Source organism: Heterodontus francisci, chromosome 3 (assembly GCF_036365525.1).
Source record: "Heterodontus francisci isolate sHetFra1 chromosome 3, sHetFra1.hap1, whole genome shotgun sequence".
NCBI classification, from domain to species: Eukaryota; Metazoa; Chordata; class Chondrichthyes; order Heterodontiformes; family Heterodontidae; genus Heterodontus; species Heterodontus francisci.
The window spans coordinates 80252194-80277289 of NC_090373.1; the positions used below are offsets into that span (position 1 = coordinate 80252194).

The 25096-nt window shown below is 43.2% G+C and overlaps 1 protein-coding gene across 1 annotated transcript in view; it reads left to right on the forward strand.

The window, feature by feature from the left end:
* The window catches only part of otofa (otoferlin a), a 479852-nt gene that overhangs the window by 197766 nt on the left and 256990 nt on the right, over positions 1-25096 (forward strand). Inside the window, exon 4 of the mRNA XM_068017769.1 lies at positions 11113-11212. Within this exon, the coding sequence (XP_067873870.1) occupies positions 11113-11212 (100 nt within the window). The remainder of the gene's footprint in view (positions 1-11112; positions 11213-25096) is intronic.

Below are 25096 nucleotides of genomic sequence, written 5' to 3' on the forward strand. Positions count from 1 at the left end.
TTCTTCTCAAGAGATGCAGGATTCCTGTACAGAGACTTAATACTGTTTCTCGGTCTTCTTCTGATCTCCAGGCAGGTCAAAATCACATTTCAAATGGCTGCCTTTTGTCCAAACTCACTGGCTTTGAAAGTTAAACAAGTCACTTGCACAGTCATAAATTCTCTCTTTTCATAACAAAGGGTAGTTCTGAGGTCAACCTCCTGCTGGTTTCCTTGAAATTACCTGCAATCCAGTCCTTGTTTACCAGTTCAGCTTTAGTTGAACTTCCTTTCAAAACATCCATAAAGTTCAACTATTTGCAGGTGTCTCAACGTCCACTGACATCCTTTTTCAGTTTTTAAAAACATAGAATCCTAAGTTTTAATACAAAATAAATCCTTGTAACAACAGCAGTTACCACAGCTTCATAAGAGATAGAGCCTGTATGACGTGTCACCCTGACATTTTGAAGAAGCAATATCCCACGTGGCCTGTGATAATCCCCACAATGAGGTATACCACGGTGTGTTAAAAATAAAACCCTGTTACGGTAAGAACAGGTGAGGCTGAGAGGGAACCCTAGACCCCTTTCCTACCTGCTTGTAACAGAAATTTGGGGGCTACCATCCTGGATTGACTCACAGACAAACAAGAGAAATTGGAAGTGGGAAGCCAAATTGTTCCCAATCAAAAAAGAGCAAGATTTCAATACAGGTTTTCTCGTGGTTGTGTGTGCTAGAATACTAACATGTCTGCGACTGAAACCAGTAGCTCCCCAAGCCTGGGTGAAGTAACTTGGGATAAGTTAAAATCACTGTCTATGGAGGAGTTGAGGAAAATGGCTGAGCAGTGTGGGATCACTGTAGGTGGCAAGGCGAAGAAGGCTGAACTCCTAAGGCTAGTGGTCAACCATTTTTCTCTTGAATCTGAAGAAGCAGAAACAGGGTTAGAAGTAGACCCAGACAGGGTATTGCTAGCAAAAATACAATTGGAACAAAGGAAACTGGAATTTGAGGAGAGAGAGAAAGAAAGAGCCTTCCAGAAGGATCGTGAAGAAAAAGAAAGAAAGGAGAAGGAACAGGAGAGAGAGGAGAGAGAGAGAGAAAGAATATTCTGGAAGGAATGTGAAGAAAGAGAGCTGAAGCGGCTTGAGTTAACTAGGGGGCAACAGAGTGACCCCATTGAAAACATGACCAATATGGAGGAGAGTAATTCAGGGCTGTGTACAAAATTGTTAAAACTAGCTCAACTAATCCCAAAATTCAATGAGGAAAATGTAAAAGAGTTTTTTGTGGCCTTTGAGCAACTGACAGTGCAGCTAAAATGGCCAGCTGAGACCTGGCCTCTTTTATTACAAAGCAAGCTAACCGGAAAAGCCAATGAGGTTTATCCCCTTTGCCAGATGAGAGTTAATCAAATTATGAACTGACAAAAGAATCCTCGGGGCATATGAATTTGTACCTGAAGCATATTGCCAAAAGTTTAGAACCCTCAAGAAGCAAGCTAATCAAACTTATCTGGAGTTTGAAAGAAGTAAGCAGCTGGCTTTTGACCAGTGGCTGAGAGCTCTTAAAATACAGCTCAGCTATGAGAATCTCAGAGAAGTAATTCTGTTAGAGGAATTTAAACTCTCTCCCACTCTCCATAAAGACTCATGTGGAGGAGCAGTGAGTCCAGAGAGCCCAGCAAGCAGCCATTCTGGCTGATGAATTTGCTTTAATTTATAAGTCAGTTTCCCAGGGGAGAACCTTTCCTAGTTACCCCCACAAATCCGAATAGGATGAAGGGTGGGATGGTGATAGGAGCCCAAGCAGTCCTGGGTGAGAAAGAAAAGCAGGAGACACAGGGGTCCTCCTCTAGCCAAAAAGGAAGGTGCAGTGAGCAAGAGTGCGGCACAGTGGCGCAGTGGTTAGCACCACAGCCTCACAGCTCCAGCGACCCGGGTTCAATTCTGGGTACTGCCTGTGTGGAGTTTGCAAGTTCTCCCTGTGTCTGCGTGGGTTTCCTCCCGGTGCTCCGGTTTCCTCCCACATGCCAAAGACTTGCAGGTTGATAGGTTAATTGGCCATTATAAATTGCCCCTAGTATAGGTAGGTGGTAGGGAAATATAGGGATAGGTGGGGATGTGGTAGGAATATGGAATTAGTGTAGGATTAGTATAAATGGGTGGTTGATGGTCGGCACAGACTCGGTGGGCCGAAGGGCCTGTTTCAGTGCAGTATCTCTAACTAACTAACTAACCTGTATGCTTCCATTGTAATAAGGCAGGTCATCTAAAGGCTGATTGCTAGAAACTAAAGGGAAAACCATGTAGGGTTAATCAGGGCACATCCGCTCAGGGAAGAAGGGAACCTGATGGAATGCACAGCAGAGCAAACTGTAGCTTTAACTGCAGTAAGAGTGCAACCCAGGAAGTTTACGACTGCAAGTGCAGGAAAATGTAATAGGATTCCTGAAGGCTATCAGGGTTTTGTGTCTGAAGGGAAAGTAACTCCATACCCCTCGAGTGATGCCAGCAAGCCCATCGTAATTCTCAGGGACACAGGGGCCACGAGATCCCTTTTACTGGGAAAAGACCTGACCTTTCCCCCAGAGAGTGCAGTGAACACCAGAATGGTGGTGAGTGGTATTGGAGGGCAGTGTATGTCTGTACCTGTACACCGGGTGCACCTAGAGGGCGACCTAGTTTCAGGACCAGTGACTGTAGGGATCGTCCCTAGTTTGCCTGTGGATAGGGTTGACCTGCTCCTAGGTAATGATCTGGTGGGGGTGAAAGTGGTAGACCCCCACTCCCCGCCCAGTAGTGAAAGAAAGACCGCAGGAGGTCAGAGAGGCCTGGCAGTGGCAGGAGACGGACCCCTGCAGTTTTCCTGAATGTATAGTGGATCAAGCCATGACCAAACCCGCTCCCTAGAGGAGACTGCATTGGCACTGCAGGCAGATGACCATGAGGACTGCCTGTACGAGACTTTCTTTGGAAAGTTAGAAGACCCCGGGAATGAGTTAAATAAATCTTCCCTAGCTGAGGCTCAGCGAGCCAACCCAGTATTGCAAGAGTTAGCACAGGCTGCCCAGTCTGAAAGTGAAGCAGAGGGAGACCCTGATTGCTACTATTTAAAGAATGAGGTACTGATGAGGAAATGGAGTTCTCCTCACAGACCTGAGAACAAGGAGTGGACAGTGGTTCACCAGTTATTGGTGCCGCAGAGGTACCAGAGAGAAATAGTAAGAAGGGCCCACGTGACTACAGTGGCTGTACATGCCAGTATACGAAAGACCAAAGCCCGCATAAGACATCAGTTTGACCGGCCAAAACTCCACAAAGATGTAGTGGAGTACTGCGGGAGTTGCCACACGTGCCAGGTTGAAGGTAATCCCCAACCTACAGTGAAACCTGCACCTGTAAGTCCTGTACTGGTGTCAGGAGGACACTCCAGCAGAGGGCTGGTGAACTGTAAGGGACCCCCGCCGAGAACAGAAGGGGACATGAAGGCACAAGGCTAGAAAAAGGTTAGAAAGGGAAGGGGAAAATATGACGAAGAGGGCAGGTTAAAGGAAGTCCGGGAGGAATCCCGGATGAAAACCCCGAAAAATTTGAAAAGATAGACCCCACATCCTCCTAGGTAAATGCAGACACTAGAAGCACCCCACCAGAGTTGCTAACGGCATTTCCAGGAACCTGAAGAGACAAAAAGACCTCTAGGGGGCAGAGACACCATGAGGGTGATGCTTCACTTAGTCGAAGTGCAACAGGGTAGTGCAGTAGAGTCTGCACAAATTTCTGCAGGCAGAAGTGCCCCAAAGGACAAAGGGAAGATTAGCAAAGAATCCTCCCCCACAGTCAGAAAAAAAGAGAACCGCCCATCCCCTGAAGTCAAAAGTCTTTGCATGACTCAGCAAAGCACTGAAAGAGAGTTCAGGATAGACCCGCCCATTGTTGACTCTCCTGAGGAAAAAAAATTCCAACTTAGGGCTAATTAAATCTAAGCCCCGCTCCGCACCCCCCCCCCCCCCGCACCCCACCCTTTGCAGACCTCAGCAGAAACAAAGACCCTAGCCAGTCATGGAAATGGGCAATTTTAATAAGTTTTACAATGTGTGAATGAATGAGCTCGACCCTTTTAATGAAATGTGCTTTTCTCAAATCGCATTTCATTCCGCTGGGTGTGGAGGTGTCATTCAGACCCACACCTGCTAAGAATGAGGCACATTAATTTTGTCATATGAACATTGATTTGAAAACTGCTGCTGAAGTGAAGAAAAGACCTGTTTAAAAAAAAAAATCACCAGGCCCTTGGCTGGTGATATTTGCATATTAACAGACAGTGCTTGTGGAGACAAAGGGGTTACATCCCTTTTTCAATTTAACCCACAATGGACTTTGAGCATCAGACATTGAAGGTGAGGGAGCTCGAATTTCAGGATGACTGCTGGGATGGCTGAATCCACAAACGGACGTGGTCACACCAGCTGGTCACCTGACTAGCCTGCTTGACAACCTGTTTTTTCTGAATTGTACTAAGAGTCTTGAACAGAGAGACTGTAGTATGTTCCTGGACTGAAGAAGACCTCTCGGGTCTGGCTCTCCCTCTCTTTCTCACGGAACTCCAAATCTACAGAAGACACATGAACCCCACGAGAGAGCAAACAAGCAAACCCCTACAGCAAACAAGGTTTAAGAAGAATAAAAGCAAAATACTGTAGATGCTGGAAATCTGAAATAAAAACAAGAAATGCTGGAACCACTCAGCAGGTCTGGCAGCATCTGTGGAAAGAGAAGCAGAGTTAACGTTTCGGGTCAGTGACCCTTCTTCGGAACCGAGTTCCGAAATGTTAACTCTGCTTCTCTTTCCACAGATGCTGCCAGACCTGCTGAGTGGTTCCAGCATTTCAGGTTTAAGAAGAATATTGGGCCCCAACAAAGAGTAAGATCCACCTACAATCAAGGACTCTACAGTGAGCTCGAAGAACCGTAACAAAACCTTCTTCAGCGATTGCCTCAAACTTTTCCACTTTATTTTCTTCTGCTCTTTTATATCTCTATCTGCATGAGTGTATCGCATATGCATGCTGGTGTGGGTCTGTCATGTATCTGTAGGCATTAACCGAATTAGAGTTTAAGTTTAAATAAAGTTCAACCTTTTTTCTTGAAACCTAAGAAAACCTGTTGGGCTAGTTTCTTTGCCTTATAATTGGAAGTTAGTGAACTGAGGATTTACCAAGGGGGAGTTTTTAACATGGTGTGTTAAAAAAAAAACCCTGTTATGGTAACACCAGGTGAAGGCTGAGAGGGAACCCTGGACCCCTTTCTTACCTGGTCGTAACAATCTTGTTATTAAAACTTAAATTTAAGCATTAAGGTAGTTAAGGAAAATATTTTCATTTCACAGCTTGAAAAGGTGAAAAGGTTGTTTAGGTTTCATTGTGCATTTGTTGAGAAGTTGAAGTTAATTAAGAATTAGATTATATCCAAAAGCAGCTGCGACTAGATCTGGGATAAAGCTCCAAGGCATCTAACTGTAAAGCATTTTCTAAAATAATTATAAAGGTAAAAATTCATCTTAATGGCATATAGAAATATTTTATAGAATTTAAAAATGATGTGTCTGTAACCAGACTGCTCCTGATATTTTCAACTTGTCCACATGGTTAACTGACAGGTCTAGCAGAAAGAAATAAATGTAACCAACCAAATCTAAAGGGAATGAAGTCTTTTTTAAGTTAAATTATTTTTTTCAAGTGTTGAAGATCAAAATAAACATGAAATATTTTAGCAGTTCCGAAGAAGGGTCACTGACCCGAAACATTAACTCTGCTTCTCTCTCCACAGATGCGGCCTGAAGACCTGCTGAGTATTTCCAGCATTTCTTGATTTTATTTCAGATTTCCAGCATCCGCAGTATTTTGCTTTTATGAAATATTGTAGTCTTCCTGATTTAGGCTGGGATTTACAGCTGAGAAAATTAATAAGCTTGAGAGAATTTATTGAAATAACTCAAGAATCTTTGTAATGGAGAGCTGTTTCAAAGAGCTGACACAGGCATGATGGGCCAAATGGCCTCCTGCTGTGCTATATGATTCTAAGAAATTGGATTTCAAGAGTATTTAGAATTTAGAACATTACAGCGCAGTACAGGCCCTTCAACCCTCGATGTTGCGCCGACCTGTGAAACCATCTGACCTACACTATTCCATTTTCATCCATATGTCTATCCAATGACCACTTAAATGCCCTAAAAGTTGGCGAGTCTACTACTGTTGCAGGCAGGGCGTTCCACGCCCCTACTACTCTCTGAGTAAAGAAACTACCTCTAACATCTGTCCTATATCTATCACCCCTCAACTTAAAGCTATGTCCCCTCGTGTTTGACATCACCATCCGAGGAAAAAGACTCTCACTATCCACCCTATCTAACACTCTGATTATCTTATATGTCTCTATTAAGTCACCTCTCCTCCTCCTTCTCTCCAACGAAAACAACCTCAAGTCCCTCAGCCTTTCCTCGTAAGACCTTCCCTCCATACCAGGCAACATCCTAGTAAATCTCCTCTGCACCCTTTCCAAAGCTTCCACATCCTTCCTATAATGCGGTGACCAGAACTGCACGCAATACTCCAGGTGCGGCCTCACCAGAGTTTTGTACAGCTGCAGCATGACCTTGTGGCTCCGAAATTCGATCCCCCTACTAATAAAAGCTAACACACCATATGCCTTCTTAACAGCCCTATTAACCTGGGTAGCAACTTTCAGGGATTTATGTACCTGGACACCAAGATCTCTCTGCTCATCTACACTACCAAGAATCTTCCCATTAGCCCAGTACTCTGCATTCCTGTTACTCCTTCCAAAGTGAATCACCTCACACTTTTCCGCATTAAACTCCATTTGCCATCTCTCAGCCCAGCTCTGCAGCCTATCTATGTCCCTCTGTACCCTACACCATCCTTCGGCACTATCCACAACTCCACCGACCTTCGTGTCATCCGCAAATTTACTAACCCACCCTTCTACACCCTCTTCCAGGTCATTTATAAAAATGACAAACAGCAGTGGCTCCAAAACAGATCCTTGTGGTACACCACTAGTAACTAAACTCCAGGATGAACATTTGCCATCAACCACCACCCTCTGTCTTCTTTCAGCTAGCCAATTTCTGATCCAAAGCTCTAAATCACCTTCAACCCCATACTTCCGTATTTTCTGCAATAGCCTACCGTGGGGAACCTTATCAAACGCCTTACTGAAATCCATATACACCACATCCATTGCTTTACCCTCATCCACCTGTTTGGTCACCTTCTCGAAAAACTCAATAAGGTTTGTGAGGCACGACCTACCCTTCACAAAACCGTGCTGACTATCGCTAATGAACTTATTCTTTTCAAGATGATTATAAATCCTGTCTCTTATAACCTTTTCCAACATTTTACCCACAACCGAAGTAAGGCTCACAGGTCTATAATTACCAGGGCTGTCTCTACTCCCCTTCTTGAACAAGGGGACAACATTTGCTATCCTCCAGTCTTCCGGCACTATTCCTGTCGACAATGACGACATAAAGATCAAGGACAAAGGCTCTGCAATCTCCTCCCTGGCTTCCCAGAGAATCCTAGGATAAATCCCATCTGGCCCAGGGGACTTATCTATTTTCACACTTTCCAAAATTGCTAACACCTCCTCCTTGTGAACCTCAATCCCATCTAGCCTAGTAGTCTGAATCTTAGTATTCTCCTCGACAACATTTTCTTTCTCTACTGTAAATACTGACGAAAAATATTCATTTAACGCTTCCCCTATCTCCTCTGATTCCACACACAACTTCCCACTACTATCCTTGATTGGCCCTAATCTAACTCTAGTCATTCTTTTATTCCCGATATACCTATAGAAAGCCTTAGGGTTTTCCTTGATCCTATCCGCCAATGACTTCTCGTGTCCTCTCCTTGCTCTTCTTAGCTCTCCCTTTAGATCCTTCATGGCTAGCTTGTAACTCTCAAGCGCCCTAACTGAGCCTTCACGTCTCATCCTAACATAAGCCTTCTTCTTCCTCTTGACAAGCGCTTCAACTTTAGTAAACCACGGCTCCCTCGCTCGACAACTTCCTCCCTGCCTGACAGGTATATACTTATCAAGGACACATAGTAACTGCTCCTTGAATAAGCTCCACATTTCGATTGTGCCCATCCCCTGCAGTTTCCTTCCCCATCCTACGCATCCTAAATCTTGCCTAATCGCATCATAATTTCCTTTCCCCCAGCTATAATTCTTGCCCTGCGGTATATACCTGTCCCTGCCCATCGCTAAGGTAAACCTAACCGAATTGTGATCACTATCACCAAAGTGCTCACCTACATCTAAATCTAACACCTGGCCGGGTTCATTACCCAGTACCAAATCCAATGTGGCATCGCCCCTGGTTGGCCTGTCTACATACTGTGTCAGAAAACCCTCTTGCACACACTGGACAAGAACTGACCCATCTAAAGTACTCGAACTATAGTATTTCCAGTCAATATTTGGAAAGTTAAAGTCCCCCATAACAACTACCCTGTTACTCTCGCTCCTGTTGAGAATCATCTTCGCTATCCTTTCCTCTACATCTCTGGAACTATTCGGAGGTCTATAGAAGACTCCCAACAGGGTGACCTCTCCTCTCCTGTTTCTAACCTCAGCCCATACTACCTCAGTAGACAAGTCCTCAAACGTCCTTTCTGTCACCGTAATACTCTCCTAGAACAGATGCTAAAGGGATGAAATGCTGGATCAAAAATGGAGAGAATTATTTAAAGGAAATGGGGTGAAAGGAAATTTGGATTATTTTAAGCAGAAATGTTTTAAGAGAAGGCACCCCACCTAAATGGTTTGTTTGCTGCCTATCCATCATCTTTCGTAGATGGAAGGATGCCAACCCAGTATGTTTTATATTGCAGAGGCAGTTTGTCCTAGAAGTGACTCAAGGGCCAAATAAGGAACATAAAGCCAGCATGACTGAAAGAAAAGTCATAGAAGGCATTAAGGAAAAAGAAACAACATAGAAAATGCTAAAATGTACTGGGAAGGAACAGCTTAGGGAGAATATAAAATCAAGCTGAGGAAGGACAAGAAATTGATGTGTCACAATAAGCAAATTGTGGGAGAATTATAGCAGAAAATATAAAGGACAATAACAGCCCATTGTTTAAGTATACCAAGAGCAAGTAAAGGGTGTCGAGGAATGCTGGATCATTTACCCATGGCAGGAGGAGGTGAAGTTTGAGGATGGGGTAGTGAGAGAACTACTGAACCTTATTTTGTGACTGTTTTTACCATGTGCAAAGGTGGAGAGCCAGCTGAGTTGACTAAGGAATATAAGGGAGTCGGGTGTCACTAGCAAGGCTACCTATATTGCCATCCCTAATTGCCCTTGACAACTGAGTGGCTTGCTAGGCCATGTCAGAGGGCAGTTAAGAGTCAACCATATTGCTGTGGGTCTGGAGTCACATGTCAGCCAGGCCAGGTAAGGATGGCAGATTTCCTTCCCTGAAGTACATTAGTGAACCAGATGGATTTTTATGACAATTGATGATAGTTTCATGGCATCATTACTGAGACTAGCTAATTCCTGATTTTTTTTTAATTAATTGCCGCCATGATGGGATTTGAATCCATGTCCCCAGGCCGTTAGCCTGGGCATTTGGATTACTAATCCAATGACATTACCGCCATGCCACCATGTCCCCTGGATTTCAGGAAAGCATCAGGCACTGAGCCACATAACAGACTGATTCACAAGGTGTATGTCCATAGAATGAATATCAAATGTTAGGCTGGGTTGAGGTATGACTGAAAGGTAGACAGCAAAGGATGGTAATGTGTGGTACAGCGTGGAGGATGGATGCTGTGGAGGCCCACAGGGGTCAGTATTAGGACTGCTGTTTTTTTATTGTTTTTATAAATTACTTAGAAGGTGGAAATTTGTTCAAGGAGTCGAGTTTTTCAAATGATGCCAAACTGGAAATAGTGGCTAATGGTGCTAACAAACATGCACTAAACCAGAGGGATCGTGACAGACTAAGTCAAAGGACAGAATGTCAGGACAGGTGTTCACCCCTAATAAATATAAAGTGATATGAGATTAGGTAGAAGAAACAAGAATGGGAATTACAGGTTAAATGGTGATGAAATTCAGATAACAGAGCAGGAAAGACAAGGGAAGTTTTGGCAGATTTGGCAGGTCACCAAAACCATCAGTTCATTGTCTGCTGTCAGTGAAGAAAGCAAATAAGATGTTGATATGGCTAAAGGTGAGGTTTGTAAGGTTGAGAAGGTGATGGTGAATTTCTATCTGGCTTTGGTTAGGATGCATCTGGAAAACTATGTACAGGAAAGATGTATAATTATTAGAAGTCGTCCAGAAGAAAGCTACCTAAACTTGGAGGACTGTGTTATGAGGAACGATTCTCTGCACTGGAACTGTAGTGTCTGGAGAAATGAAAGCTTGGGGGGAAATTCATCAGCAAATTTCAAGATTTTCATGGGTATGTAGCGATTTTGGATCCAGGGGATTAATACTGTTAGGCACATGATTGGAGATCTAAAGGATATGGGTTCAGGGTGTCAAAATATAGTTGGAAATTTAGGCAGTTTTTTAGTAAGCAAGTGATAGAATTGTGGAACAGATTACTGGGTTGGTAGAATCTATACAGGTTTTAAATAAGGTCTGGATGATGTCCTATTACAAAAGTGGATACAAACTATTTGTTCCCGAATCTCACTATGGATATCATTGGGAGGTTTGAAGGATACACTAGATGGATCAATGGTTTTCTCCTGCCCAAAACATTACTATGTTGCTATGTAATACATTATTCAGAATTGCAGCTCGGAACACAACTGTCTATTAACTAATCTTTGGGACTGAGCAAATGGTTTCTTAATGCTGGTAAAAGTCTGCATGTGTAATTTAATCTGTTAGTGAAATGGTCACTAATATATGCTTTTTCCATACAGTCCCATTATATAGTGCAAATAGAATTGATGATAAATAGTTTTTTTTTCTAAAATATGATTGTGTGTAATCTACTGTGGGATTACCATTTCCGACAGATTCAAGAAGTGCTGGAGCTGATATTCCATTCTTTTGTTACTTCCAGATTAATTGGGACTTTTGGGATGGTATTACAGAAGGTGGTGGAGGAAGGACAGCTGGAAATTTCAGACACATTAATAGATGACAACAACAGCTCAATCAGGGTAAGATTTTGAACCTTTTTTACCTTTATTGGTATTTTCTCCCTTCATATCCTCTCAACTACCTGTCAATAGACAGAGAGCAAAGAAGGAAAACTGTGCTGTCTAAAGGAGGAGGAGGCCTCTTAGAGATCCAAATTGAGAAGATGTGTTGACGCCAAGTTAGAGCTATTGCCAGTCTGACACAGGGGCATAGGCAGAAAATCCTAATCCACCCCTCCTAACCAGTTACCCTCCCCACTCCTCCTATCCCACTCCTTTTGGTGATGCATTTCAAAAGGGTGTGGGAACATCATCTTCTGTAGAATGTTGAGATTTTACATTAAGAAAGGTACATTCTGGCTAATTGTAAACACTTTTTAAAACTTCACAGCACCTCTCATTTCCTAGACACAGTGGGCTGAATTTTACACTGCCCCGGCGGGCCGGATGGTGGCATGGGGGCGGCGTACAATTGAATGGGAGGCTCCGGGAGGCCTTCGCAGCCCACTCCCGCCTCCGGCCAACTTTACAGCGGTCGGTGGGTGGTGGAGGGGGGGAAAACGGCCTGCCCGCCCCAGGCCAATCAAGACCCTTAAGTGGCCATTTAACGGCCCATTAAGGGCCTTCGCCCGACTCCACGGATATTTTACCCGTGGCAAGCGGGTATGCTGGGGACGTGAAAGGCCACCCAGCGATAGCCGCCAGCCTTTCCGTGCCCCGGGGTGGGGGTGGGGTGCCATGGCAGTAGGGCACAGGGTGCCCGATTGAGAGCAGCCCATGCCTCCCAACCCACCCCCGGGACCCAAGACGCCCCCTTCCCCCCAAACAACCACCCTTGCCTCGCCAGCACGACCAATCACCACTCCCGGTGGCGATGCTGGGACTAAGAGCTGCCGGCCCAATGATTGGTCAGCAGCTCACTGAGGTGGGACTTCCTCCCTCAAGCAAGTGGAAGTCCCGTCTTGGGATATTTAAAGCCCGTAAAATGCGGGTCTGATCCCCAGGCTAGGCGGAAGCGGGATCGCCACTGACTTTTACGTCGAAGACGAAGTCCCATCCAGCTAAGGTAAAATTCAGCCCAGTATCCTTCTAAACCTGACTCTTTAATTTATAGAAGCACTCTTCATTCAAATCAGCCCTTTCCTCGTTCACAGAGACTCTCCGGCACCATAATGTGCTCCTGCATTGATCCTAGTTGCAGCTGCTGTTTAAACCTGCTATCTTGTTCCAGGATCAGACACTGTGCTGCAGATGGGAATTGCTGATTTGATGCACAATCAAGAATTCTCACTTGCAATACAATGTCTAACCCTGCAATGAGTTAAGGATTTAAATTAAGCAGGAATACTCAAGAACTAAACTTGTTTTCATGGGATCAAAGGGCACTAAAAGAGGACCAGATTCCAGTATTTAAAATGATAAGAGGCATGGATAATAAATTGTAATTGCATACTAATGACATAACTATAATATTTAAAAGGCTGCAAGCAGGACGAGAAATTTGGAGAATTCTTTTCCCAAGCGCAATGGATATTTAAAGAACACTCCTGGCAAATATAGTTATGTCTTCAATTAACTACTGCCACTACTATTGAGAGAGGAGCCACAGACTAGTCAGGCAGAAGATTTCAGGTGCACTACATTTAATAGTTTTGCTCCCATGTTGGCAGGTCTATCATTCAATTTCTTCCGTCTGGGGCCCATTTGCAGCCCAGAATGAATCCTGCTTTCTGTGGGCATGAGTACAGTTGAGTCTTATGGAAGCATAACTGGTGGGATTCCTAAAAGAGTCTGGGAGTTCCATCAGATACACCCCCAAACTTAGGCAGGACAAGGGGGCAAATGGGGGAAATACAATTCCCCCAATTGAATTTGCCTGCATTGAGCCAGGTTCCTTTCAAACAGCCAACCCCACACTCAAATTCTGTCCCAACAAAGGGGTGAATTCCTAAGCTTATATCTTAAATTAGATTTAACTGTGATAAAACAATGCCATGCACTCAAATCACCATTCATCTTTACAGGTTACATTGGCTTTCCATACTATCAATAATTAATGTATAAACTCCATTAGCAATAGATTTGAGCAGTTAAGATGGTTTTCAGACTGGAATAAAATGCACTGATAGCACAAAAAAGCAACAGGACAAAGATATAAAAGAAACAATTTCAAATATTAATTTTGAACAAACTTTATTCACAATTCACAATTCGCATCTTTTCCTATTTTGTGGGGGCTTGTGAAATCCTCCTATTTTCTCACCAGTCACTTTGCGTCACACTCCATCACTAGGTGACAGGATCAGTAACCCATTAGCAGGCATCCACCATGATGCCTAGAACTAAGTGCAAGGAGGTACGTGGCACCTGCCTCTTGGGACTGCAGCCCCAACACACTGTAAGGCCATAATCCTTAGATTTTCACTTCTTAAAATAATGCAAGCACTTAGCTAATCTGAAGCAAGGTGGAGCCTGAAATACAAATTGATCGGAACTGGACAAATTTGAAAGGAAAATCTGGACAAACCTAATTCCAATTCAAGATCTAGTTTCAAAGTTTATTCATAAAGGGAGATAAAACTCAATACAACACTATTTTAAAATTGTATTTAATGCAGAACATTTCTGCCTGAATGAGGCATATTAATTTTGTCATGAACATTGAGTTTAAACTGTTGCTGGAGTGAGGAAATGACTTGTTAAATAGATCAGCTGTGGCTGGAAAATACATTTGCATATTAACAGACAGTGCTGAGAAGGACAAAGGACCATTCCCTGTCATATTCAACCCACAATGGACCTTGATCAGCAGGTATTGTGTGTAAGAGGAGCATTCCAGAGACTGCAAAGGTGATACAATCCAGGTCTGGTTAGACCAGCTGGTCACATGACTAACTGGCTGTTCCAGGGTTTTTTGAAGTAGCCACAGAGAGTTTGAACAAGAAAGACTGATTGCCCCTTGGCTGAGAAAATGTCTCTCCTGTCTGCTTCCATCTCTTTCTCACATGCCTCTGAATCCACGAAAGACACATGAACCTCAAGAGAGAAAAGTCTCCTACCACGAACAGGGTTTCAGAAGAATACTGGGCCCAATGTAAAGTAAGATCTACCTACAATCAAGGACTCTACAGTGAGCTCGAAGAATCGTAACAAAAACTCTTCAGATATTGCCTCAAAGTTTTCCACTTTATTTTTCTTCTGCTCTTTTCTGTCTCTATCTGCAAGTGTGTATCACACATGAATGCTGGCATGGACGAGTCATGTATCCTTAGGTGTCAACCGAAATAGAGTTTAAGTTCAAGTTTAATAAATTTCAACTTTCCTTCTTTAAATCTAAGAAAATCTGTTTGTGCTGATTTATTTGCCTTATAATTGGAAAGTGGTGAACAAGGATTCACCAAAGGGGAGCTAAAAACACGGTGTTTTAAAAATAAAACCAGGTGAAGGCTGAGAGGGACCCCAAGACATCTTTCTCACCTGGTCGTAACAGAAATTTGGGTGCTACCATCCTGTATTTTAGCCACAGACCAGCCAGAGAAATTGGAAGTGGGAAGCCAAATTGTTTCCAATCAAAAAAGAGCAAGATTTCAATACAGGTTTTCTTGTGGTTGTGTGCTTGAATACTAAAATGTCTGCGACTGAAGCTAGTAGTTCTCGAAGCTAGGGTGAAGTAACTTGGGAGAAGTTAAAAGCACTGTCTGTGGAGGAGTTGAGGAAAATGACTGGGCAGTGTGGGATCACTGTAGGTGACAAGGCTAGGAAGTCTGAATTCGTAAGGCTAGTGGCCAACCATTTTTCCTTTGAATCAGAAGAAGCAGAAAAAGGGTTAGAAGCAGACTCCAATAGGGTAGTGTTAGCAAAGATGGGCGGCACAGTGGCACAGTGGTTAGCACCGCAGCCTCACAGCTCCAGTGACCCGGGTTCAATTCTGGGTACTGCCTGTGTGGAGTTTGCAAGTTCTCCCTGTGCCTGCGTGGGTTTCCTCCGGGTGCTCCAGTTTCCTCCCACATGCCAAAGACTTGCAGGTTGATAGGTAAATTGGCCATTATAAATTGCCTCTAGTATAGGTAGGTGGTAGGGAAATATAGGAACAGGTGGGGATGTGGTAGGAATATGGAATTAGTGTAGAATTAGTATAAATGGGTGGTTGATGGTCGGCACAGACTCAGTGGGCCGAAGGGCCTGTTTCAGTGCTGTATCTCTAAATTTAAAAAAAGATACAATTAGAACAGAGGAAACTTGAATTTGAGAAAAGGGAAAATGAGAGAGAGGCAGGAGAGGGAGAAAGAAAGAGCCTTCCAGAAGGAACGTGAAGACAAAAAGAGGCAGGAGAGAGAGATAGAACCTTCCAGAAAGAATGTGAAGAAAGAGAGCTGAGATAACTTGAGTTAACTAGGGGGCGACAGAGTAACCCCAGTGAAAACATGGCCAATATGGAGGAGCGTAATTCAGGGCTGGATACAAAATTGCTAAAACTAACTCAACTAATCCCAAAATTCAATGAGGAAGATGTAGAAGTGTTTTTTTCGGTGGCCTTTGAGAAACTGGCAAGGTAACTAAAATGGCCAGCTGAGACTTGGGCCTCTTTCACCACAAAGCAAGCTAACCGGAAAAGCCTGTGAGGTTTATTCCCTGTTGCCTGATGAGAGTTCATCAAATTATGAACTGACCAAAAATGCTATCCTCAGGGTATATGAATTTGTACCTGAAGCCTATCTCCAAAAGTTTAGAACCCCACAAGAAGCAAGCTAATCAAACTTATCTGGAGTTTTAAAGAAGTAAGCAGCTGGCTTCTGACCAGTGGCTGAGGGCTGTTAAAGTACAGCTCAGTTATGAGAATCTCAGGGAAGTAATTCTGTTAGAGGAATTTAAAAACTCTCTCCCACTCTCTATAATGACCCATGTGGAGGAGCAGCGGGTTCAGAAAGTCCGGCAAGCGGCCGTTCTGGCCGATGAGCTTGCTTTAATTTATAAGTCGGTCTCCCAGGGGAGAACCTTTCCTCGTTATCCCCCACAAATCCAAAAAGGACAAAGGGTGGGAAGGTGATTGGAGCCCAAGCAGTCCAAGCAGAGAAAGAAAAGCAGGAGGCACAGGGGGTCCTCCTCTAGCCAAAAAGGAAGGTGCGGTGAGCAGGACCGAGACCCTGAGACCTGTGTGTTTCCATTGTAATAAAGCAGGTCATTTAAGAGCTGATTGCTGAAAGTTAAAGCGAAAACCATGTACAGTTAATCAGGGCACACCTGCTCAGTGAAGATGGGATCCTGATGGAAAGCAGAGCAGAACAAGCTCTGGCTTTAACTGCAGTAAGAGTGAGACCCAGGAAGCTTGTGGCTGCCAGTGCAGGAAAATGTAATAGGATTCCTGAAGGTTATCAGAGTTTAGTGTCTGAAGGAAAAGTAACTCCATACCCCTCAAATGGGGCAAACAAGCCCATAGTAATTCTCAGGGACACAGGGGCCACTGTGTCCCTTTTACTGTGAAAAGGCCTGACCTTTCCCCCAGAGCATGCAGTGAATGCCAGAATAGTGGTGAATGGTATTGGAGGGCAGTGTATGCCTGTACCTGTACACTGGGTGCACCTGGAGTGCGACCTAGTTTCGGGACTGGTGACCATAGGGATTGTCCCTCGTTTGCCTGTGGACGGGGTTGACCTGCTCCTAGGTAATGATCTGGCGGGGGTGAAGGTGGTAGCATCCCCAGTAGTGAAAGAAAGACCACAGGAGGTCAGAAAGGCCTGGCAGTGGCAGGAGACGGATCCCTGCAATTTCACTGAATGTGCAGTGGATCAGGCCATGATCAAACCAGCTCCCCCAGAGGAGACTGCATTAGCACTGCAGGCAGATGACCAGATCTGTCTGTCTGAGACTTTCTTTGGAAAGTTAGGGGAGCCAGGGAATGAATTAAATGACTTTTCCCTAGCTGAGGCTCAGCGAGCCAACCCAGTATTGCAAGACTTAGCACAGGCTGCCCAGTCTGAAAGTGAAGCAGAGGGAGTCCCTGATTGCTACTATTTAAAGAATGAGGTACTGACGAGGAAATGGAGTTCTCCTCACAGACCTGAGCGCAAGGGGCGGACAGTAGTTCACCAGTTATTGGTGCCACAGAGGTACTGGAGAGAAATATTAAGCAGGGCCCACAAGACATGTGTGCTTGTTAGTATACGAGAGACCAAAGCCCACATAAGCCAGCGATTTGACTGGCCAAAACTCCACAAAAATGTGATAGAGTATGGCAGGAGTTGCCATGTGTAACAGATTCAGGGGAATCCCCAACCTACAGTGAAACCTGCACCTGTAAGTCCTGCACTGGTGTTAGGAGGAGCCTCCAGCAGAGGGCTGGTGAACTGTAAGGGATCCCCACCGAGAACAAAAAGGGATAGGCGGGCACAAGGCTGGTAAAAGGTTAGACAGAAAAGAGGCAAAAGTGACAAGAGGGCAGGTTAAAGGAAATCTGGGAGCAATCCCGGATGAAAACCCCCACTGTCCGGTCAGCCAACCCTGAAAAATGTGAAAAGTTAGACACCACAACCTCCTACGTAAATGCAAACACTAGAAGCACCCCACCAGAGTTTCAAACAACATTTACAGGAACCTGAAGGGACAAAGAAAGTTCTCTAGAGGGCAGAGAAACTGTGAAGGTGATGCCTCACTTAGTCGAAGTTCTACAGGGGAGTGCAGAAGAGTCTACACAAGTACGTGCAGGCAGGAGTGTCCCAGAGGACAAAGGGGAGATTAGAAAAGAAACATTCCCCACAGTCAGAAAAAAGCGAACCACCCATCCCCTGAAGTCAAGAGCCTTTGCATGACTCAGCAAAGCAGTGAAAGAGAGTTCAGGATAGACCAACCCACCACTCACTCTCCTGACAAAAAAATTCCAACTCAGAGCTGATTAAACCTAACCATCTCAAAGAGACTAGGCAGCCATGGAAATAGGCAAACTGAAGAAAAACTTCCCCAAAGAACCACATGTTTATTGGGATGCCAAAAAAGGGGCAATTTTAATACGTTTTAGGACTTGTGAATGAATGAGTGAAATGCATGTTTTTTTTCTGTACCTTATATTTTCTCTCAACCCTTTTGTTGAAATGTGCTTTTCTCAAATCACATTTCATTCCGCTGGGTGTGGAGGTGTCATACTAGGACCCCACCTGCCAAAAATGAGGCACATTAATTTTGTCATGAACATTGATTTTAAAGTGTTGATGGAGCGAGGAAATGCCTTGTTAACTAGATCAGCCGTGGCTGGAAAAAACATTTGCATATTAACAGACAGTGCTTGAAGGACCACAGACCATTCCCTGACACATTCAACCCACAATAGACCTTAATCAGCAGGTATTGTGTGTAAGAGGAGCATTCCAGAGACAGCTAAGGTAATACAATCCAGGACTGATTAGACCATCTGGTCACATGACTAACAGGCTGTTCCAGGGTTTTTTGAAGTGGCCACAGAGAGTTTGAACAAGAAAGACTGGTTGCTCCTGGACTGAGAAGACTTCTCCTGTCTGCTTCCATCTCTTTCTCACAAGCCTCTGAATCCACTGAAGACACATGAACCTCAAGAGAGAAAAGTCTCCTACAGTGAACAAGGTTTAAGAAGAATACTGGGCCCCAACGAAAAGTAAGATCTACCTACAATCAAGGACTCTACAGTGAGCTCGTAGAACCGTAACAAAAACTCTTCAGATATTGCCTCAAACTTTTCCAATTTATTTTTCTTATGATCTTTTCTGTCTGTATTTGCATGTGTGTATTGTGTATGCATGCTAGCATAGGCATCAACCAAATTAGAGTTTAAGTTCAAGTTTAACAAATTTCAACTTTCCTTCTTTAAACCTAAGAAAACTTTTTTGTGCTTGTTTCTTTGCCTTATAATTGGAAAGTGGTGAACAAGGATTCACCAAGGGGGAGCTAAAAACATAGTGTTTTAAAAATTAAACCCTGTTACAGTCAGACCAGGTGAAGGCTGAGAGGGACACCTAGACCCCTTTCTTACCTAGTCGTAACAATTCATAAAGGGAGATAAACGCAATAGAACTCTATTTTAAAATCGTATTTAATGCTGTAAGTTTCCGCCCTTTCATTAAATACTTACAATTGCAGGGAAATACATTTACATCATAAAATATTCAAGACTACATTATCCTTGCCCACTTTAATTTTCAGTGCAGTTATGTAAATGCTAGGAAGGAAAATGCTATTTTTATTGACGAGTGATTTGATCTTTCTTCAGTTCATTTGTTCCTTTCAGGGCTGGGCAGTAAGACTAGCTGATTTGTTCTTCCAGAGAGGGGCATGGACACGATGGGCCAAATGGCCTCCTTCTGTGCTGTAACCATTCTATGATTCTATGTCTTGTCTATCACCAAATCTGGGGAACTGACATAATAACAGTAACCTTAGGGTGTCATTAAAGGTATTTTCTGTCCTTACAACTTCCCCCTTGACTCCTTGAACCTCAAATAATCTTGCCACTCTGTAAAATTGCAGTATCCTATCATGGTCATCCAAGACAATGCATTTGTTACTTAATGCATCTTAAAGAACTGACTGTCTTCCGAAAAGGATGTTCCCTGTAGCAACCTGGAATGATCCTATAGTATAAAGTTCAGGATGGTTATGATTTTTACAGACATCAACAGTGTGGTGCCTAGGGTGGAGGTGGACTCAAAATATGGCACAACTCATTGATGGCTTCTTTTATGAAATGCAGCCTCTGCAAGCATTACTGCTAAGACAAGTGCATGTAAGAGCAGCTCTGTTTGTATGGTTAGTGGTGGTTGTGCATGATGTGCCTCCTGTGCTGCTGGACAACTTACCCTTCCTCTGTAGCTCCTCTTATTTCTGCACAAATGATGATGCATAGGTGTTTCCAATGGAAAACCCATTGTGTCTTCTCTAGAACCAGGGAGCGGGCAGACAATCACATCCCGATTGGTGCTGCAGAGGTTAAAAGTTATGCAGCAGGGGTGTTGGCTTACTGTGAGACCGGGAAGTAGCAGCAGATTGGGAGGAGGTGCAGACTGACTGACAGTGACCCACAGTTTCAATCTGGAGTACTTCTGCTCCCGCTGGGCTTCACATTCCAGTATGTACTTTTTTCTTTAACTTACATTTTTGGGACAGCCTCCAGCAGTCCCTTTCTGAAAGCTGACATGGCTGCAGTCTGTTGCAATCCAATTTGAGAAGGGGGCCTGAAACCAGTTTTAGGTCCTAGATTTGCATAGGAAATGGGCCAAACACTGGTTTCAGGTGTGCCCTGGACAATTTTGGGGCATCCTAACCAATTTGGCATGTGAAACTCTCCCACCGTGTACAGCATATGCCATATAGACCCTTTAGCATGTACTTTTTGCCCAATTAGGTTTAAGCGTATTCAAGATGATTCTGACAACATAAAATGTTCCTTTGACTACCAATGGAAATTGGGTAATGCTCCCCAGTTAAATTTAGGCTTATCTGTTTTAAGTAAGTGACAGCTGCTCCAACATTAATAGGAAGAAAGCTTTACAACTGGTTTGAAATTTAAGAATGGGCCTATAGGTTATAAGTATAATGTTAAGACTGCAGGCAATTTTAATGTGTTTATCATGAGAGGTTAAGTGCGCACTTAAGGAAATAAGTCTCAACCCATGCAAAGCAGGGTATTGGAGAGGATGATGAATTCAGCATTTAATAATCCACCTGAAATCATCAATAACTTGGAATTGGATGAGCACAGGCCATACAGTTAGATTTAAATAAATATTTGGAATAATTTTTACAAATCATGGTGGAAGTGAGAGTATGGGTGAAGAAGAGGAAGATATGGAACAATATTTAGAAATAATTAGAAAATTGGAACTTGAAAAAAAAATTAGCAAAACTGAAGCTGAATAATTCACCAGACCCTGATTGCATGCATCCTCGACTATTGAAAGAAGTTAGAAAGGACCCGGCCTGACCCAACCTGAGCCCGAAGGCTGGACCCGGAAGAGCGGCCCGACCTGACCCGAACCCGACACATGTCGTCGGGTCCCGTCGGGTTCGGGTTGTGTAGCAAGTCTTTAAAAGGAATGACATATTTCACAAATTGAAGAGTTTTTTTTTCAAGAAACAAATAGATAAAGGGTTGCAGTATATATGGATTTCTGGAAAACTTTTGATAAGATGTCTCACAAGATGCTTGTTAGCACAATTCAGATGTATGGTAATACAGGAAAGGTAGCAGCAAGGGTATAAAGTTGATTGATGGACCAGAAACAGAGTTAGGATAAATGGCTGTTGCTTGCGTTGGAGGTAGTTTCTACTGGACCTTCTTTTGTTCTCGATATACATAGATGGTTTGGACTTGGGCATAGGGAACACAATCTTCAAAGTTTTTTTATTCTTTCATGGGATTTCAGCATCGCTGGCAATGCCAGCATTTGTTGGCCATCCCTAATTGCCCTTGACAACTGAGTGGCTTGCTAGGCCATTTCAGAGGGCAGTTAAGAGTCAACCACATTGCTGTGCATCTGGAGTCACATGTAGGCCAGACCAGGTAAGGACAGCAGATTTCCTTCCCTAAAGGGCATTAGTGAACCAGATGGGTTTTTATGACAATCGATGATAGTTTTCATGGCACCATTACTGAGACTAGCTTTCAATTCCAGATTGATTAATTTATTTTAAATTCTACCAGCTGCCATGGTGGATTTGAACCCATGTCCCCAGGGCATTAACCTGGGCCTCTGGATTAATAGTTCAGTGACATTACCACTATGCCACCATCTCCCTCTTGCTGATGACCTTAGAGAGTTTGATGAATAGTGAGAAGGCCTCTGAAAGAATTCAGTGAGATGGAGACAGTTTGGTGGAATGGGCAGACAGGTGGATAAATGTGAAGTAATATTTTTTGGAAGGAATAAGAGAGACCATAGGGTTCAAATGCATGATTCCTTGAAAGTGCAGGTATATGTAAATGAAACTGTAAGAGAGGCCAAGAACATTTTTAGTTGTATAAGTAGAAGCTTCAAATACAAGTGTAAAGGAGTAATAAATTTGTATGAAACATTGATTGAACCACGGTAAGAGTATTATATCTATTTTTGGAAGACATACTATAGAAAATAAGTTAAAGTCATAAAGAGTGCATAGTGTAGATTCACCAGGATTATGCAGGGGATTGGAAACTATCATTATGAAGATAAACTAGAGATAATGGGACTATGTCCACAGCATCAGAGAAGGCTGGGCAGAGATTTAATGAAGGTTTTTTAAATTATGAAGGATTTTGATAAAATGAATGGAAAAGTTCTAATTCTCTGTTTGTTAAGTCAGTGATATCAGTTTAATATTGTCACCGAGACTGAAGAGAGATTAGCAGAATTATTTTATGCAGGGTGTTGTTGAAAGCTGGAATGTTTTGCCACAGAAGATAATTGAAGTAATTTTAAGAGAAACCTGGATAAATATTTGAATCCAAGGAAAATGCTGGATTGTGGAGAGAAAAGGCTAGTGGAATTTGTTTTGGAGTGCTGTAGCAAAGAATCAGGCATAATGGGCTGAATGACCTCCTCGCATGCTGTAAACTTCTGTTGTTTTATGCGCAAAGATTCACTGGCTGGCATACTGTTACATCTATAAAACTGCTATTTATAACACTGTTCAGTCCTTTGAGCTTCCTTGCATAATGAGCTGCTTAATTGGGGGGCCTCTTTATTATTATAATAATGATCACTGAAATATGTGCATCTTTCAGCTTATCGAGCATAAGAAGATGTACACAATCTATGCAATTGAGGATAATAAGTTCCAGTGTTGTCTTAACAACAAGAACAGGGAACAAATCAGAAGAAATTTCAGCAAAGCTTATTCTAGTGCTGATGATGCTGTTTCATTTTTTAATACTAATCTGGAGGATAGGAAGCACCATGTGTCAGTGACAAGGCTTGAGTCTGAGATGCAAGGCCAGACAATGTTAATGGATTATCCGGTGTGTGTATGACTTTAGATTAGTAGTTACACCATTACACCCTTGCTGTGTTAAGACTATTGTTCATACAACATCTCTAATGGGCTGTTAAGACTATAATCATTAACTATAATTGTTTTGTTTAGAATGCTTCCCTGTCAATGAGCTGTTCAATTTCCTTTTATTCTCTCATGGGATGTGGGCGTCACTGGCAATTGCCCTTGACAACTGAGTGGCTTGCTAGGCCATTTCAAAGGGCAATTAAGAGTCAACCACTTTGCTGTGGGTCCAGAGTCACATGTAGACCAGACCAGACCAGGTAAGGATGGCAGATTTTCTTCCCTAAAGGACATTAGTGAACCGGTTGGGTTTTTATGACAATCAATGATAGTTTCATGGTGTCATTGCAGAGGCTATCTTTCAATTCCAGAGTTTTATTAATTGAATTTAAATTCCGCCAGCTTCCATGGTGGGATTTGAACCCATATCCCCATGGCATTAGCCTGGGCCTCTGGATTATGAGTTCAGTGACATTACCACTACACCACCGCCTCCCCAATCTTATTATGACTATGAAAATATTTCCCAGCTGCAGTCAATACTTGGTTTCGAATGCATATTTAGAATGCATGAAGAATATTTTGCCTATAGCTTTAGTCAACTCAAAACCCAAAAAGCAGAGATAATGTTTGAAGATTCTGTATCAGCTGTCCTTCAGTTGGTAGCATTTTTGCCTCTGAGTCAGTAGTTGTGATTTCAAGTCTGACTCCATAGACTTGAGCACAAGAATATAAGCTGACAGCAAGCCCTGTTTGCCCTCTCAGGTGGATGTAAAATATCCCATGGCATTATTTTGAAGAAGAGCAAGGAAGTTCTTCAAAGTTCTCATGTTTATCACACATTCCCTAATACATTACTTCCCTTAGTCCAACTACATGAGTGAGTTGGGAGTGTCGGTGCCATGAAGCATCATAACTATATGGAACAGGCTAGGTGGACCAGTTGGTTTTCTCCTGTCTATAGTCCTATGTTTAGTTCATTTAACAACTCAGTAAGATCATATTCATATATCAATCTGGCTAAAAAGAAATTCTGAGAACTGGCCATCCTTGATAAACTATTCAATGTTGATAATCCCTTATTAACATGGTTGATTTTAACACTTGGCAGACTTTGGACAGATGGGGAGCAGGGTACAGTAAAGGGAGGGCACAATCCGCTCACAGGCCTAAGTTTGAGGTCCAGAATATTAATGTTTCAGCTGCATACTGCTGGTCAGCTGCCTGGCAATGATCAATGGTCACCGGCTGGCACAAAATGAGGGTTCACCAGCAAACGGGTAAGTCACAAAAAGAGGTTTTCAAGAGAGTTGCATCTGAGTAAAGGGGGAGATTCCAGGGCCATAACTTTCCTTGTGGGGTTCCTCTTGGCCCCACAAAGGAAGGTTTTGCGCCTATCTTGGAGGACTTCCATCATCACAACGGCTGCTGACCTGCTTTGACTATTCAGGGCTCAGGTATCCAATTGATGTAATGTGACCCCAATTTGGATGAATTCATGAGACTCTTGCCTGCTTCCAGTGGGCACATCAGCCATCTAACTACAGCGAGCAGTTAAAACAGTGGCGAGAGGAACTCTAGCAGCAACGGGTGGTAAAGCAGAAAGCTCCATTTTAAAAACACCCTGCTCTGTTGCTGTTGGATGGGGGGGGATTAATATTGACCCTATTATTTTCCATGGGTTATTACACTGGCTAATTCTCAGCAAAGAATCAAATAGTGAAAAGCTATAAGAGGCACTATAGTTGCTACAATGTGGGAAATGAAACCAAATGATCAGGATTACTGGGAAATTTTGGTCATTTGTTGCTGAGTCATGCCTCAAGACATTGGGCTGAATTTTCATGTTGGAGGTGGGAAACGAAAGTCAGGACTGCTTCCAGGTCCCGAACCCATCTTCGGTGGGTAGTA